The sequence below is a fragment of the Muntiacus reevesi genome, chromosome 4 (genome assembly GCF_963930625.1).
Source record: "Muntiacus reevesi chromosome 4, mMunRee1.1, whole genome shotgun sequence".
Lineage (NCBI taxonomy): Eukaryota > Metazoa > Chordata > Mammalia > Artiodactyla > Cervidae > Muntiacus > Muntiacus reevesi.
Genome location: NC_089252.1, coordinates 23,366,215 through 23,383,836, shown reverse-complemented (window position 1 = coordinate 23,383,836; position 17,622 = coordinate 23,366,215). Strand labels below are relative to the sequence as shown.

At 42.4% G+C, this 17,622-nt stretch overlaps 1 protein-coding gene across 1 annotated transcript in view; it reads right to left on the bottom strand.

Moving 5' to 3' along the window:
* The window catches only part of KLHL14 (kelch like family member 14), a 107,771-nt gene extending 91,513 nt beyond the window's left edge, over window positions 1-16,258 (bottom strand). The window contains exon 1 of the mRNA XM_065932389.1: window positions 15,277-16,258. Coding sequence (XP_065788461.1) covers window positions 15,277-16,217 — 941 coding nt within the window. The 5' untranslated portion in view covers window positions 16,218-16,258. The remainder of the gene's footprint in view (window positions 1-15,276) is intronic.
* Between the last annotated feature and the right edge of the window lie 1,364 nt (window positions 16,259-17,622).

The following is a 17,622-nucleotide window of genomic DNA, read 5'->3' as shown; positions in this document are numbered from 1 at the left end:
TCCTTAGTCCCTGTTATTCTGCTATGGCAGTTACGAATTCCACCACACCGAATTCCACCACACAAGAGCTATACTTTGCAGCGGCCTACCGCCCCGTACACCCTGTGGGGAATTTGGAATATGAGATAACACTCCTTATCTCCTTCTCTGCTTGGTGCTCAGCTACTAACATGCACGCGTGCTAAAACGCTTCAGTCATGTCCGACCATATGCACCGTAGCCTGCCAGGCTCCTCTCTCCATGGGATTTTCCAGGCAAGAATACTGGAGTTGGTTGCCATGCCCTCCTCCAGGGGATCCTCCCAACTCAGGGATCAAACCCGTGTCTCTTAATTCTTCTGCATTGTCAGGCGGGTCCTTTACTAGCAGCGCCACCTGGGAAGCCCACGCTGTACATATTAATGTTAACCATGTTCCAATGAAGAAGAGCAGCCAGCAGGTCTAAGAACAGATACAGAGAGTGGAGAGCCTTGATTCCCATCAGCGTTTGTGGCTCTCTAATATCTATAAAGCCATTAACAAATTTCTTTGTGCTTTCAGAAATTTTAAATGTTTCTCATGCTCTCAGATTCTAAAGTTTCCTTGCCGTAAAGAAAAAAAAAATGGGACGCACTCTCCAGAAAAATCTTTCTCAGGTGAGATCACTCTTTCTAGGTCAAAAAGACTATTGTGTCTGGAACCTGGGCTTTCAGTTTGACGAGGCTGCTGCGAAGCTTGAGGGGCTCCTTCCTATACAGGGGGTGCCCCTTTCTTGGAATGGGTTTTACTTGCTGCTGGTTTTGTTGGCTGCTTCCTAACCCTGGAGCAATCACAAATCTTCAGTTTATTTGAGTGCAACAAAGTGCTGTTTATTTCCTTTTTGCTTTGTCTGCTTTCTCTTTCCAAAATTTTGAGTATAAGAATGTCTGGATGACAGCTGAAATTTGCCGGGCTTCTTGGGATTCTGAAGGATTTCCCTGATGGCTCAGTCAGTAGAGAATCCACCTGAATGCAGAAGACCTGGGTTCAATCCCTAGGTTGGAAAGATCTCCTGGAGAAGGAAATGGCAACCCACTCCAGTATTCTTGCTTCAGAAATTCCATGGACAGAGGAGCCTGATGGGCAATAGTCCATGGGGTCTCAAGAGGTGGACATGCATGACCTAGCAACTAAAGCACCACCACCACTCAGGGTTCTGAAGTGACTCCTTTGAATTAGCTATCTATTCTATACTTCTGCCGAGGAAAGGAGGTGTCTGCCTTCTTGACAAAGTGACTAATTTAGGTGATACTCTGCTTTCCTGAGATCTGTTGGTAGTGCTACTAAAAACTAAAGTTGTAACTTTGCTAGCACATTGTCCCTTTGAATAACCAGATAAGAAATCCATGTTAAAATTTCTACTGCTTTGCACTCAGATCTATGATGGTGGTCAGGAGTCTTCTTTGTTGTGTAGTAGACATGTAAATCTTTTAACAGAAGGCAAGAAGTTGATTGTTCAAAGAAACTGATAATCAAAATAGAAACTGTTCCATCCAGAAGCATAAACATGAAGCTTAGGAAACGATTTGCTGAACATTCTGCCATATCCATACACTCAAAGCAAGAGTTAGTGAAGTAACCTGTGAGAATTGCCTGGTGATCCAGTGGTTAGGGCTCCATGCTTCCATTGCTGTGGGCCTGGGTTTGATCCCTGATCACGGGACTAAGACCCCACATGCCTCCAGGCATGGCCAAAAATAAATGAATGATTTTTTTTTTTCCTAAAAGAGTGAAGCAACCTAACCTACTAAGAGTAGCAAAAGTAATTTCTTGTCAAGAGCTGTAGATATTTTTTTGTTCCTAAGGAAAATTGCAAGGACACAGTAGCAAAGGAAGATAAAACTGGACAAGTTATTCTCCTGATAAACTTAGCTTTTCCATGTCAGAAATTGCCTTGGTGATATGAGGAGGGAAGCCCGAAGGTGCATGTCAGCCATGACTGAAGATTCTGGACTGTGCTGTTTCCTGCTGATCCCTACAAGGAACACTTCTGAATCCCCTTTCAAATGAGAGCATCTGTTTTTCAAAGTTTTTTTTTTTTTTTTTTAATTTCTCCTTCTGCAGCAGTTCTAATGAATTATCACTGTTTTGGCAGTCGAAGAATTTTACCTCATTTCCCTAAAATACTTATTGTATAAACACAGTTTGAATAAAAATTCTGATCTGCCTTTAAGATAACGTAAATTAATACTTGAGTAATAAACATTTTTTCTTTGAATAAAAGATTTGCTACACCAAGGAATCTTCCTACACTTGAGGAATATAATGCCTGAATCAACACAAAGTCAAAATAATCACATGAAGAAGAAAACAAACAGCATCAAAGTCAACCACAGATACTGTCCTCTGCCACACTAAACTCCCAGAATTTTACACAATAGACATATGTGCTACATAAAGGTATTCGTAGAAATTTCCACTGTACATCTGTATGCATTTGTTTTTATTTTTGTCAAATAGGACACCCAATTCCTGCAGAAGGTGGCCCCAGTTTGACCTAGGAACCATAAGAAGTCCTCCTAAAAAGGTCAAAAAGACTTCCTCAACTCAGTAAGAAAAGGAAAATAACCCAACTAAAAAGTGGCCAAAGGAGTTGATAAAACTTTTTTTCCGAAAAATATACAAGTGGCCTATAAGCACGTGAAAAGATGCTCAACATCATTAGCCACTAAGGAAATGCAAATCACAGTGAGATAGCATTTCACATTGATCAGGATGGCTACAGTCAAAAAGACGGGTGTTAAGTGTGGGTGGGGAAGTGGAAAAATTGGAACTATAATGAAAAATGGTGCAGCTGCTTTGGAAAACAATCTGATGGTTCCTCTTGTTCAGTGTTAACTTGATAAATATGACCCTGCAATTCCACTCCTAGGTATATATATCTAAGAGAAATGAGAACATGCTGCTGCTGCTGCTGCTAAGTGGGTTCAGTCGTGTCCGACTCTGTGTGACCCCATAGACAGCAGCCCACAAGGCTCCCCCATCCCTGGGATTCTCCAGGCAAGAACACTGGAGTGGGTTGCCATTTCCTTCTCCAATGCAGGAAAGTGAAAAGTGAAAGTGAAGTTGCTCAGTCATGTCTGATTCTTAGCGACCTCAGGGACTGCAGCCTACCAGGCTCCACCATCAATGGGATTTTCCAGGCAAGAGTACTGGAGTGGGTTGCCATTGCCTTCTCCAATGAGAACATATGTCGACACAAAAACTTACACATAAATGCTCACAGCAGCATTATTCACAATAGCAAAAAATGGAAACAAATCAAATGTCCACCCACTAATGGATAAAGTGTGGTTTATCTATACAATGGAATACTATTTAACCATAAAAAGAATGAAGTATTGTTACATACTACAGCATAGATGAACTTTGAAGACATGCTGCATGAAAGAAACCAGCCTCAAAGACCACATATTGCATGATTCCATTTATTTGAAATGTTCAGAATAAGAAAATCTATGGATTTACGGAGAGAGTAGATTACTGGTTGCCTAGGGCTGCAAAAGGCAGGGCCAAGTGGGGACTGATTGCTAATAGGTCTTTAGGGCTTCCCTTGGTGGCTCAGCTGGTAAAGAATCTGCCTGCAATGTGGGAGCCCTGGGTTCAATCCCTGTGTTGGGAAGATCCCCTGGAGAAGGAAAAGGCTATCCACTCCAGTATTCTGGCCTGAAGAATTCCATGGACTGTATAGTCCATGGGGTTGCAAAGAGTCAGACATGACTGAGCGACTTTCACTTTCACTTTCATGGGGTCTTCTGGGAGGAAGGGATAAAAAAATGTTCTAGGTGAAAGGCTTGTCTTTGTTCTTAACCTTAGTACCCCTGAACTTGCGGTTAGTCTGAGAAGTGAAGGTGGTCTTGGGGAATCCAGGACACACAAAAATAAATAAATAAAAAATAAAATTAATTGTGGTGATGGCTGCCAACACCACAAATATATTAAAAATCATTGGATTGTATACTTTTTTAAATGGGTGAATTGTGCTGGATAGAAATTACATCTCAGAAAAGCTGTTCAACCTGAATCCAGAAAGGCTTTTCTAACTTTTTTTCAGTTGCTGACATGGATATATCAGAAGGATGGACCAGACTCAGGACTGGCCTCAGCTCTGCAGTGTACTCAGAGGTGGATAAAACAAACACTGTCAAGCTAAACCTCATTACTGTAGGAGCAGCACTTGAAACTCAGGCTGTGAGAATCTGGTTCTAGAAAAAACATCCTGTATGGAATTAGGAGTCCTAACAAGTGAACAGAAGGGAAAACTGATATAAACAGAACTATTTCTATAAAAATAAAAGCTATCAACGATTATGCATTTACTGTCAGGCACTATGTCAAATGCAGTACATATTTTCACCCAACATTCAGGATTGCCCTGAGGAGGTGGGCATCATTATATACATGTCATAAATAAGCAATCTGAAAACAAGTTAAGTAAACTCCCCAAGGAGAGCCAGCTAATATGTGGTCAAGGTGGGATTTAACCTGAATCTGTCTGACTTTTAGGTTTTAATTACTATGCAATAGAACTGTTTAAAATATTTGCACTATATGCATAACATTTTTAACTGTATCTCCTATTATGTCATGTTCTCTTTCTCTCCATAAATGTATCTCCTAGCTTTACCCTGTAGTCCATGTCTCCGGATGTCATTTTGGAGTGAACCCTTGTGAAAACCTTAAGACAGGGAGTTCATAGGAATTGCCACAGACAGTAGCGATACTGTTGTCATAGTAACCAATCCACCAAATTGGTCCCTGCAAGGAGCCGCACACTTCTGTGTCTATAAGGCACCAATACTGGCTGAACTCCCTCACAGTATCAATGACCCTCTGTTCATGCATACGGGGTAGAAAGTGCTGAGGTCCTGGTGTGCATCTTAAAGCATTAAAGTTCTTCCTTCTAAGTTTCCCTCTCTGACTCAAACATTTTCCATTCCCTCTTCTAATCCTTTCCATTTACTCAGGATGTTCCAGGGACGTTGGTTCTGAGGGGTGTGAAAAATCAGGGCCAGCCAGGATCCACAGCTTTGTTCTAAGCAGGAGTTACAAATATGACTACTTTCTTTTTTGATGAAAAAGGCACACTTCCAATCCAGTAATTCTTCACTCAGTGTCAGACTCTGAATGTTTGTCCCTGCCCCAAACCTACACGCAAGACCTTTAGGTGATTAAAAAATTAAAAAAAAAAAAACCTCTCAGGAGCCACTGTACAGAAAATTTCAAGTTGGCAGCCACGGAGCACACTGGTATCGGGGGGCTACGCACGGAACACATCCACACGCATCCAACCATCTGCATTTTTCAACAATGCCCCTACATTTTCAAGGACTCTTTTCTTCTCTAACCTGGGTCTTTCTCTCTTCCTTCTCCTCTCCATTTCACTGGCCTCGCCTGTCTTCAGAGGCACCTGAAGGCACATAAGGCAGGGAAGTGAAACCGACTGTAATTCTTCAGTTCACTTCCCTGCAGCCTCCAGTGAGCCAGTCTCCATACGGCGGCCCAGCTGAGCTCGGAGGAAGCCTGGGTCCCAGCGCAGGTGCAACCACCAGCCCGCTGGCAGGCGCCCTGGGAGAAGGGAGCCAGGCAGGGACACCAGAGGCCCTGCGAGCCGCAGAAAACCAAGCCTTACATCGAATGTATAAGATGAAAAAGAAGAGGGCTTCTCCTCTGTGAAAGGAAGAATAGGAGACTTGCAGTATCTAAAAAGGCCATCATCTTCCCTTTGAGGAATTAAACATGAATTGCTGGGAACAATCAGAAATTCTGATTTCCCCATTTTCTTCTGATGCCCTTGTATTCACCTTCGAATCCCTCCAACTTCGCTCTTAGGTCCTTACAAGTTTATTTCTGTGCTATTGGGGAACTCACAAATCTGTTCAAGAGTGTTCTTGATGGGCAAAAATGTATTGAGGTAAATCTGCTTAGTGTATCTTTTAAAATTAAAAATTAATCAATTACAAATAGCACTTTCTGTTCGTAAGTTGTTGTTGTTGTTTTTCTCATGGTCTCAGCTGATCTTGACCAAAACCCCGGGAACTTGAACTATATAATTCTTAACCCATTTTACTCAGCTAAAGTGGAGCCAAGATACACATTTAGGTTTATGAATTCAAAGGTGGCAGTGTTTCCAGTATAGTGCTGTTTATTTAGTCAGTTCAAGTATAAAAACCTGCTGATTTTTCCATATGGGATTCATCCATGTAGTGGTTAATCCTTAGCAGAGCTGACAACTTCCTCTATGATTTTGACAACACTTTTCCACAGCCTCTAGCCATCTTTCGTTTCTTCAGCTCCTGGAAGTTACCAACTCTTTGCTGCCTAGTATTCTCTTAGCTTGTGCCTCCCTGCTTACAGATCCTGCCTTCCTCCAGACCCGTTACTCTGGACATCTCAACTCTCAAAGCTCGTCTTTCTTTCTTTCTTTCTTTTTTTTTTAGAATATAATTTCTTTACAATATTGTCTTGTTTTCAACTGTACAATGAAGTGCATCAGCTCCATGTATACATGTATCCCCTCCTTTTCGATCTCCCATCCCACCCGCCTAGGTCATCACAGAGCCACGAGATGAGCTCCTTGTCCAAAATAGCAGCTTCGCACCAGCTAGCTCTTTTACACACGCGGAGGTAGTGGTATAGTTGCTCAGTCGTGTCCAACTCTTGTGAACTCGTGCATGGTAGCCTGTCAGGCTCCTCTGTCCATGGGATTTCGCAGGCAAGAATACTGGAGTGGGCTGCCATTTCCTTCTCCATTTTACACGTGATCGTGTATATATGTCACCGCTACTCTCCCAATTCATCCTAGCCTCCCCTTCCCTCCCTGCGTCCACATATCCATTCTCCACATCAGCATCTCTATTCCTACTCTGGAAATGGGCTCACCTTAAACTTCTTCTGCAGAGGAAGAATTCTTCGGCCACTGTGACAAGGTTATAGCACCTTGTTAGACCAGCTCTCAGAACAGGGCACTTTGCTAGTCTATAGCATGTATTATCAGTGTGATTAATTTGTGTAACTATTTACTCTTTTTTCTTATATGTAAACTACATGAAGTCATGAATGTGTCTATGTTCTTCACCCTATATCTCAGAGCATAGCAGACTTTGGTGTGTTATACCTGTCTGACACAAGTTTGGGGGCTATTCCACAACAGAGGTTCTTGTTAGTGTAAATTTGATGCATCACCCCGAATTCCCACTGTGGGTGTGGCATGGTCATTGGCCTAGTTTAGAAAAGCTACCCAAGGTTGTGGAAGTCCCCTTGCTTCTCAGGTCTTCTGCCAGCACCAATTATACTGGAAATTAAGATTCACAAAGAACACAGTCATATTTTCTTCTCCTCCAGTTGGCATAACCTTGAAACCTACACTTCTAAAACTACTACACTATCTAGCATGAGAACAAAGAGTTATTTATAAACATTTTAGCTGATTACAAATGTATAATTATTGAACTGGATCAAGTTATAGGAGTGAAGGTTCCATGACTGACCATTTTCTTTTGCTGATTTTTTTTTCTCTTGAGGAATCAGGTTTTTTTCCCTTTTAGTGGAACATTGTAACTCTGTAAATTATATGTTCACTATGTAGTGACTTAAATGCTTCTTAATTTGTGCTTATGAGTCCAACACATATTGAGTGTGTCTATTCTCCAAACTTTAGAATTTTTTTGGTTATCCTCCCTTACTACTAGTTCTCTTTTTGTTTCTTTTTAAGATGGTTTATTTATTAATACTTCTTTTGATTTACTATATTTCTTTGTACTTCTGTTACTGCTGTTTTGTTTTTCTTTTACTTCCCTATGATTTATTTTCTTTCTACCTCAAATATTTGCTATTTTCATTCCTCAACTACTGTAGGTTTTCTCTAGTAACTTTCTGCCTTACATCTACTGTTGCAAATAGTTCTAACATGATTGTCATTCACATTTGTGAATAAACAAGCCCTTTTGATATTTACAGTAAAATAGACACTACAACTGAGAGTCCTTCCCCTGGTTACCTTACTCTCCTGTCCGTATCAAAATAGTGCTTATTTGGTTTTTGTTTTTTTTTAAGAAGAATCATCATTACTAATCCATGCATCATAAATTATCTTGGATGTTAATGGAAAGGACACAGAACTGAATATATTTTCTGGAATTCTAAATGAATGAAAGAAGGCTAAACACTATGGTGTAGCAATTCTTAAGATGATTTTTTTTTAATTGTCAAGGAGTTTTTTTTTGTTTTATTTTTAATGTGTTTTTTGTTGTTGTTGAAGGATAATTGCTTTACTTGAAACAAAATGTAAACAGAATAAAATCTCAATTAGATTAATCTTATTTTCTGTTAATGAAACATACAGGCATTTTTATAATTCTGGTTTCTACCTGTTGTATTTATCAACTATAAATATTATCAACATGAGCTTTCTATTGTTTTCTCAGAAACAAAGCTGATATTCTCCAGGACTCCAGTGAACACAAATCTAGAGGAGGAAAATCTCTTGATTCCAATTCAAGCTTCAAGGCTTTGTTTTGGTTTGTTTTATTTTCACAATTAGTTTTCACAGTTAAATTGTAAAGTTCTTAATTTGGTTTTTTTTTTAAGATTTTTTTTGAATGTGGACCATTTTAAAGTCTTTATTCAATTTGTTACAATATTGCTCCTGTTTTTTTATGGTTTGGTTTCTTGGTCATAAGGCATGTGGGATCTTTGCTCCCTGACCAGGGATCGAACCTGCTTCCCTTGCCTTGGAAGGAGAACTCTTAACTATAGGAGCCTCAGGGAAATCACTTTTATCAGTTTATTTAAAATATATCAGCTCACCCTGCTTTTAGAGTCAATAATCATAGCACTAAATCTCAGCAACCTCATTATTTAGCCCCTTAGTCTCAGAATTAGTTAATAGAGTATGTAGACCAGCAGGAAAGAATCTGAGCTTTCTACTCTTCCTCTCGCTTGGTGGTTTGACTATGAGTTAGAAAATTGGAAGTTTTAATCACTACTGTGCTGTGGTAAAACAAAGATGTGGAGGCGTCGATTGGAGTTTGTTTTTCCTAGAAGTCATATTTACAATATTCACTTATAACAAGAGGCTATACTTCAAAGGATGACAACTGATTCAATTCACCATTATTCAGATAATTGGACAACTTACTTATTTTCTCTGAGCCTCAACTGTCTAATGTTTTAAAAGACTGAAAGGACTAGAAAGAATGTAAGTAATATATTAAGCACATTCATGCTCAACTAGTCAGTGCTCAACTAGTGACATCTACCATTATTATTGGTAAACAGCAGTTGTGTGCAGGTGTGTGTGTGCAAGCATCTTTAAAATCGTCTCCACTTTTATCTTCTGTTGGCTTTGTCAATTCATATAAAACTGAAACAAATCCTAAGTGTCTACCACAATTATGTTTAAGACCAATACCAATTCATGCTGAACTCACATTTTGGGGTCAAGGCTAGGCACTTGATCTAGTTGGGAGATAAATACATAAGCCAAACCTACAACCTACAGCACACGTGCTCTGCTAGGGGTTACCCACTGTGGAGAAGAAGGCAAAGAGGTTCTACAGATATACTCAGTCCAGCTGATTCACTTAGAAATCAGAAGTCCTGACAACAATGCCCTTTGATCACAGCAGCTGGAGATATAGTTTGGCATTTGGAAAAGTAATTGTTCATGTGTTCATTTATATGCCTAGATTAGTTTATTCAATATGTGCATGTCAATCTCAGAAAGCAGTGCATTAAATGTACCTGGCTCCTCTAATTTCCTACCGGAAATCATTAAAATACCATATCAATGATATTAAAGCCTATCCTGAATAATGACCAGTCTATGTTAGTTGGGTCTATATCCAGTATGTTTGTGAAAACGAGCAGCTCATTCACTGTTTTAATTAATCACCATTTACCTTCCTGGGATCACTGTTTAAATTCTTAAGTCTTACCATGGGAAGTTGAAATTTTAACTTGGCAGGGTAGAACTATTTAGATGTGAACTCTTTCCAAACAGAAGCAAGAAGACCAGTGGGATTCTTTCTACTAGAATAAGGGTAAAGTGTTGTGTCCCTGTTCACTGATATAGCCCAAGTGCCTAAAATGGGTTTTGGCAAACTGTGACTCACAGAGCAAACCCAGCCTGCCTCTCGTTTTTACAATAGTCCCCCCTGCCACCCCTAGAATGGTTGTTATGTTTTAAAAGGGTTGAAAAGAATCAGAAGAAGAATAATATTTCATAACATGCGAAAATCACACGAAACATTGATGCTCACAAATGTTGTATTGTAACACAGCCATGCTCATTCATTTATGTATTATTTTGTGTTACCATGGTTGTTTCTGTGCTACCAAGGAAGAGTGACATAGTTGCAACAGAATATGACCCTGAAGCCAAGTATAATTACTATTTGACCTTTAACAGGAAAAAAGAAAAGCTGACCTCTAGTCCAGAGTAATATCCCTCCTCAACTTCTTTTAAAATCAGATACAGTAAAATTGAACCCTTACTATATAGCACAGGGAACTCTGCTCAATATTTTAGAACAACCTAATTGAAAAAAGAACTCGAAAAAGAAGAGATACTTGTATACGTATGACTGGATCACTTTGTCGTACATCTGAAACTAACACAACATTGTAAATCAACTGCACTCCAATGTAAAATAAAAAGTTAAAAAAATAAAATAAAATTTAACCCTCACAAATGTCTTTCCAAAAGAGAAGTCTTAACTTTACATATAACTCTAAGACCAATCAGCAGATTATATGACAGGACAGAGAGGCTCACAGTAATAAGTAGAAACACCACTGATGAGAACACAGACTCAAGAGCCACCATGCTTGGCTCAGACTTTGGCTCTGTCACTTACTAGCTGTGTCGCCATGGCAAAATGCTTAACTGCTCTCTGACCCAGTTTTTCCACCTATAAAATGAGGCAAATGATGGTATCCATCCCTTAGGGCTATTATGAACATTGAATAAGTTTGTGTTTGTAAAACACTTAGAACATCATCTGGTATGAAGTAACTACTGTAACATTTTTCACTGACTTTTTAAGGTAGAAAGTTGAGATAACTTAGAAATTAGCTAAGGTAACGAGCGAGCCCAATGTGTTCAAACTGGGGAAAAAGACAAAGGTGAATTGAAATCTGAACATGTCCACTGTGGTCAGTAAGTACTCTGAGCCAGTGCAATGCACTAATATATATTCTAACTGCCTTTTGATTGTAGGATATAACTATTTGTCTCCCATACCTGTGACATAATTCTGTAATCAATGGTCCTGTTTGAGATAATAAACAAATTGTATTCTGAATGGCTGAGTGACTTCTGATATGAAACTCTAACTACCTAACAAGTTCTTATCTGAGGGTACCAAATTGACATAAAGGGAAGCGATGATTTAAAGCATTCATGGATACAAGATGAGTTTGCTTTGTTGAGGTTTTATTCAGGTCTTAGGAAGGGAACCAATGGAAAATATTATCCTACATTTAAAGAAACACTTTCTAAGCACCAAAACCAGGAGTCAAAACTATGCCTTAAGGAATTCTAATGGCTTTTTAATCATTGCAAGTCATTTTAGCAAATAGATAATTAGTACTCCTGATGTTTAAATAGATTTTTATATCAATTTATGTGAAATCTTTGAAAAGACTGAAGAAAGTGAATTTTTTATAAAGTAACCTTTTATCTTCTATAAAATATAATCTCTTGAAAACTATACTTCAATACAGAACTGTATATGGGACTGCAATAACTTGTAATTAAATATTCAAAAATATAATTATTTTTATAAATGCTTTTCTGTTACAGGTGTTTACCTGGAGAAAGTTCAATTAATTTTTGCTATGTGCAACAGGAATCAAGATTAAAGAACATATTGGGAAAACGTAATACTGAGGCTTTCTTACTTTATAATTTCCATTCCTTCAACTTTCAGTAAATGTTTATTTAACTGTTACACTGTGGGAGGTGCAATGAAAACCTAAGAGATCCAGTCCAATTTGATTTACTTGGGACAATTACTAAATTATGCATAACAACTTAAAAAATACAAATAAAAAACTTTTTGGGGTTTCTCGCATTGAACTTGCACTCTAAGTTTTTGATATTTACTTTTTAATGCACTAAATGTTGCAAGTCATGCCACTTTATTAAATTTTTGTCCTTTAGAAGCCTTTAATAATAGTTATTCTAGAAACTTTTCCAAAAACTTCTGTGTCCCATTTCTTGCAATAAAGCAAAATAAAAATAACTAAGTAATAAGATTTCAAAATATTTAAATTTTTGTCCAATCATGTCCTGTGATTTTAAATTAGTTATGTATATATTTGAATATAAGATAATAAGTCTCTTATTTTTTAATATCCTCAGTGCTCAGTTTGTTAAATAAAATAGAATCTAAGTATAAATGGCATAATAAGAAAAACTAACAACTAAGACAAAATTAAATTAATTTGCATATTTATAAAGTCTCTATGCTTGGCTTGCTTTATTTTTTAGACTTAAAAAATTCCAAATTACTCAATAATTTAAAAATTTTTTTAAAAATATATAATTATTATATTAATATTCCTGCATTCTATAGAAGACATGTACTCTTAAACAAGTAAATTCCTTTGAAGTTATTCTACTTGCTTGAATTTTGAACTTATTCCAACAGACTGGCCAGTTTTAATTTTTCAACTCCTTCTCTGAATTTGAGGAGCTCTTTCATATTTAGACTTTAGAAACTACAGGTGGATAAAAAGTAATAAATACAAAGCCCTTCCATCTAATTGTCTTCAATAAAACTGATGCAATTTCAAAAATAATTTTTTAGCACATCTATCCCTCTGTTAAACTACATGTAAAGCTAAGAGAACATTTTTATATTATGCTGACACTATAATAAATGGGCTGATATCATACTATTGGTTGCAACTTACAGCATTTTTGTCTACATTAAAGCTAAGGTCTTGGTGATTATGCTTGCATTCTTTCTGTGAATTAAAATCAGAATAATGTAATTAGTCCCCCAAATTAAAATGCTATGGTTACTAATAATGGAACAAAGTCTAAAATTATATTACTTTGAGATCAACAATAGGTTCACATGAACTGTTTTCCAGATCTGCTTTTTAAGGAAAATACAGTCTCCTTCCTACTGCGGAAGTATCAGATTCTTGCAGCATCCATGACACTTGTAAGCATTCAGTGGTCAGACGGCACTACATATCCTTCAAATGATATGGCCCAGTGAAGCTGGACTGTGTGGTCACGGAGCCAGGCAGCCTGGTATCTCAGCCATCCACCACGACAGAGCCAGAAGGCCCCAGCTGGCGTGCTGAATCCAGACTAAGGTGAGAAATGGATTTTTCATTTTGAAAGTCAACTCTTCTAACACTGAAACCTAGGACATATTTATCAGGTAAAAGTGCATTGAGGACTTTAGGCTTATTTATTGGATCAAATGTATAATTCTCATTTCGCCCCGTTACTCTTAGGACAAGTTAAATCTTAATTTTATTTTCCTTCTGGGTTTCTGAATTTACACTAGATAGTACATTTTAAAACATATGAATACATGCGTGTTCAGGACTATAACTGAATATGTAAGATATATTCTAAATTATGTATACCTGTAAGTTGTTTAAAAGTCATAAAAGTTAAATAACAGAATATTGATCACCAGTGTTCCTCGGTGTGGTGACATTTGCCCATCACATTAAATTTACCAACTTGATCTTTAGACAAATGGGAACTCTTAAAATAAAAATACATTTCAAGTCCTAGTTGTCATTTGGACTTCTGTATTCACTATTCAAGCATAAGAGTTTGGATTCTTGCTTGTGTTATTGTCTTGCTAGTGTTATCTTGCAGCGCTACAAGTTATTAATTCATTTCTTACCAACAGTAGAAAAATCAACTTACAAGATTTCTAAGTTCAAGATTTCCCATGCCTCCCATGGGCCTCACATGACCACCAGTGCTCCCTAAACAACTGTAGAGAATATCTTCCAGTTTCCTAAACTTCAGTTACCCAGGTCTGGTAGAAACATCATGATGGAAAAAATAAACCTTTAATTCTATAAGGGTGCAGAAAGCAGACCCCATCTTCCAGACTCCTTCTGAGTTAAACCATGTACTTTCTAACACAACACTTAGTGGATGAGACTGGGGTACCTGGCATCTGGACTCGCGATGTTTTATCCTGAGAAACTGAGAAGAAGACACTGCTTCTTTTCTAAAAAAAGAAAGCAACCCTCTGCGAGGGCTCATTAAAAAGGGTTTTAAAATTGGAGCCAATAAAACAGAATTGTCAATTCCTACAGTCTTTTTTTTTTCTTTAATCTCAGCAGCATTTTAAAAAGGCATTGTTTTTCTCTCTCCCCTTGGACAGGAAATCCTACTTTCAGTACACACACGGGACACATTCCAAATAGCAACAACAACAACAATTCTCCAACTCCTTTGTGACTTCAGAGCAGGCGCACAGACCTAACTGCAGCTAGATGAACTATTCATCAGTTTTCAACTGTGCTCCCCTTTGACATGGGAGCTACTTAGGCAGGATTCACTCTGCCTCCCTGAAACCTCTTCCTTGGCTCTCCTTTAAAAGTGAAAAGGATAAGGTCTTCCTTTTTCCAAGACATAAGAGTTTGCCTGGGTGATGCCAGACTTTCCAACACTGACCCTAAAAGACAAGGCCTTTTAGAACTCTAACCTCCAAGGGGAGCAACCCCCAAACAAACAAACAAACAAACAAAATAACTTGAGTTGTTGGAATGAATGAAAAGCTTTTCTTCTGGAGTTATCCCCTGGCACTTCTGCTCGCCCGAAGCAGGAAATGGGTGGAATGGGCGGGGGTACTTCTCATCACAGGATCCTTTTCCTTAAGCCAAGCCTATTTTGAGACGTAGAGGGAGGACTGGGTAGGAAGTCTTCCCAAGCTGTACTTCCAATGGCCCGGACCTTTGGTCCCACCTGCCTGTCAATTTCTGCCCAGGAGTCCATCTTCCTCTCTGCGGATACTGAGAACGCGGACTTTCTGGGATGCACGGAGGCCAGTTTCCCGTTGACCTTTCAGGGACTCTGAAATCAACTCCCCAACCCCCCCACCCCACAGTCCGAATTGTTTGTTTTCAGTTGTTTTCAGCCTGCAGGAGCCTCCTGTTCAGCAGCCCCCTCTCCCTCCTCCTCTCTGCCCTCTCCCCTCCCTCCGGCCTCTCGGGCTCCCCCCACCCCCACCGCACCCCACCCACTCCCACCTTTGTTGTCTCATACCTGCTGGCCAGGCTCTGCCTGCAGTGCTGCCTGAAGGGCATCAGGTGGTAGTTCATGGCGTCCAGCAGCAGCTTCTGGCAGACCGGGTCGGTGCGCATGAAATCCACCGACTGGACCCGCTCCACCAGCTCGGGGGCCGGGATGAGCGCGAAGCGGAGGCGCTTCATGAGGTCGGGCGCGTACTGCATGCGGGTCTCGCGGTCGTGCTCCAGCCAGAGCACGGACATCTGGAAGAGCGCCAGCTCCGACTCCACGGGGGGCGGCAGCGAATCCAGCAGGGCGCGCATCTCCTCGAAGTTAAGTAGCAGCACGTCCTCCACCAGGTACTTGTTGGCCAGCTTCTTGGTCTCCTCCAGGCCGTGCAGCGCGGCGATCTTGCACACCTGCTTGTAGTTCTGCACCGAGATCTGGTCGTTGAGGAACTGCACACAAAGCTTGGTGACCTGGGGGATGTGCAAAATCTTGCTGACCGACAGCACCTCCTCCACCGTGTCCAGGGAGAGGGTCACGTTGGCCGTGTAGAGGTACTCCAGCACCAGGCGCAGCCCGATGGACGAGCAGCCCTGGAGCACCAGGTTGTTGATGGCCCGGGGACTGGTCAGCAGCTTGTCGTCGGGGGAGGAGGATGGAGTGCCGGGCTCCTCCTGCGCTGGCGGCGGCGGCGGCTGCTGCTGCGGCGGCTGCTGCGGTGGCTCCTTGGGGGCCCCCAGGCCGTCCTGGCCGCCGACCCCTCCCCCGAGAGGGGGGTGGCTGGAGAAGAGCGATCGGAAGTACTGCGAGCAGGAGGCCAGCACGGCCTTGTGGCAGTGGAACTGCTGGCCCTGGGCCGTCAGGGTCACGTCGCAAAACAGCTGCTTCCTCCACAGCAGGTTGAGGCCGTGCAGCAGGTTGTCGCTGTGGCTGGGGTCGAAGGTGGAGGTCCGGTCCCCGGATCTGGACATGGCGAGCTGCCTCGGCGCACCTGGCTTTAAACCCGCCTCCGACCTGGCAGACAGGGGTGGGGGATGGGAGGGAGGTGAGCAGGGTGGTGGAGGGGGGTGGGGTGTGGTCGGGGTGGGGCAGGGTGTGGAGGGGAGGGGAGGGCAAAGAACCACCGTCAGTGCTCAGCTCGGGTCTCCGGACGGACCCGACCCTAAGAGGCAGGTCTGAAGGTGCTGGATCCGTGAGCGCCCCCCGCCCCCCGGGGCCCTGTCTGGGGGTCCGGGCGCCCGCTCGGCTCCCCGCTACTCCTCTCTCCGCGACCCCCACACTTGGTCCCTCACTTTTCCTAAAACCACCCGGGCTCGGCTCTCGGCGGCGACAGCGATGGCAGCAGCGACGGCAAAGTGGCGGCTGAGGCCGAGACACCTCGTGGGCTCGTGTCCATGCCGGGCCGGGGCGGGGAGAGGCCGGGGCGTGGGGAGCCCGGGGGGGCCCCCCGAGAGCTCAGAGGCGACCGTCGACGGAGCTTCCAGGTCACCTCGGCGCCCGCAGCTTTGCGATTCGCAGTTGGTCCAGTTTTGGGGGTGGGTGGGTGGGCAAGGGGGCCCGACAAGCGTGCGGGAAGGGGGGCGATCCTTAGCCCTCCAAACGCCGGGAACCCCTTCGATTATCCGCGCTGCCCTGAGAAACTCCCGGGCTAATCGTCTGCGGAAGCAGATAAAGCCCTTTCTTCTCCCGGGAAAGTGCAGCGGAGCGCGGTGAGGACCAGCTCAGTGGACTCGGCAGAGGCGGGAGCTGTCCTTATCAATTCTAGCTCATTTCCCTCACCCCGGCCCTGCCTGCTTCTCTGCTTTCGCAAACTGTTGGCTTTCCCCGTCACCCACTCAGTTTTGCTAATTTTTCAGAGACGCCTTTAAACCTGGCAGGAGAATCCCTCCAGCCCCCCACCCCCGAGATCTGCCCCCCCACCCCTCTCGCATTTTTAAGCGCGCAAGTTCGGGCATGTGTCTCCCCCTTCTCCGGCTGGGCGGCCCCGAGGAAGATGAGAAGGGAGAAAGTGGGACCACTGGGATGGATTAAGAGCCAGAGCCCGCAGGCCCGGTGGGATTCGCGTGGACAGTTCTCGCTGCCGGGCACGAGGCGCAGTGGCTTTAACTCCTGGAACTAGGAGAAGTTCAAGTGTACTGGCAGGTGTTGGGGGAGGGGTGGGGGCTGTCCGATGGTGGGGGGGCGGGGTCTCTGCCTCCCACCCAGCATCGCCGCCCGAAGCCGCCGCTTCCTTCCGAGTCCCTGGGTGCAGCCCCCGGCGGCCCCCGACTCGGGCACCCCCACTCCCCGCCCCCCCCCCCCACCCGGCCCTGAAACTACTTCTGTAAAAAGTCTGAGCCGTCCGCATCTCGGCGGAGGAGGGCAGGAGGTGGGGGA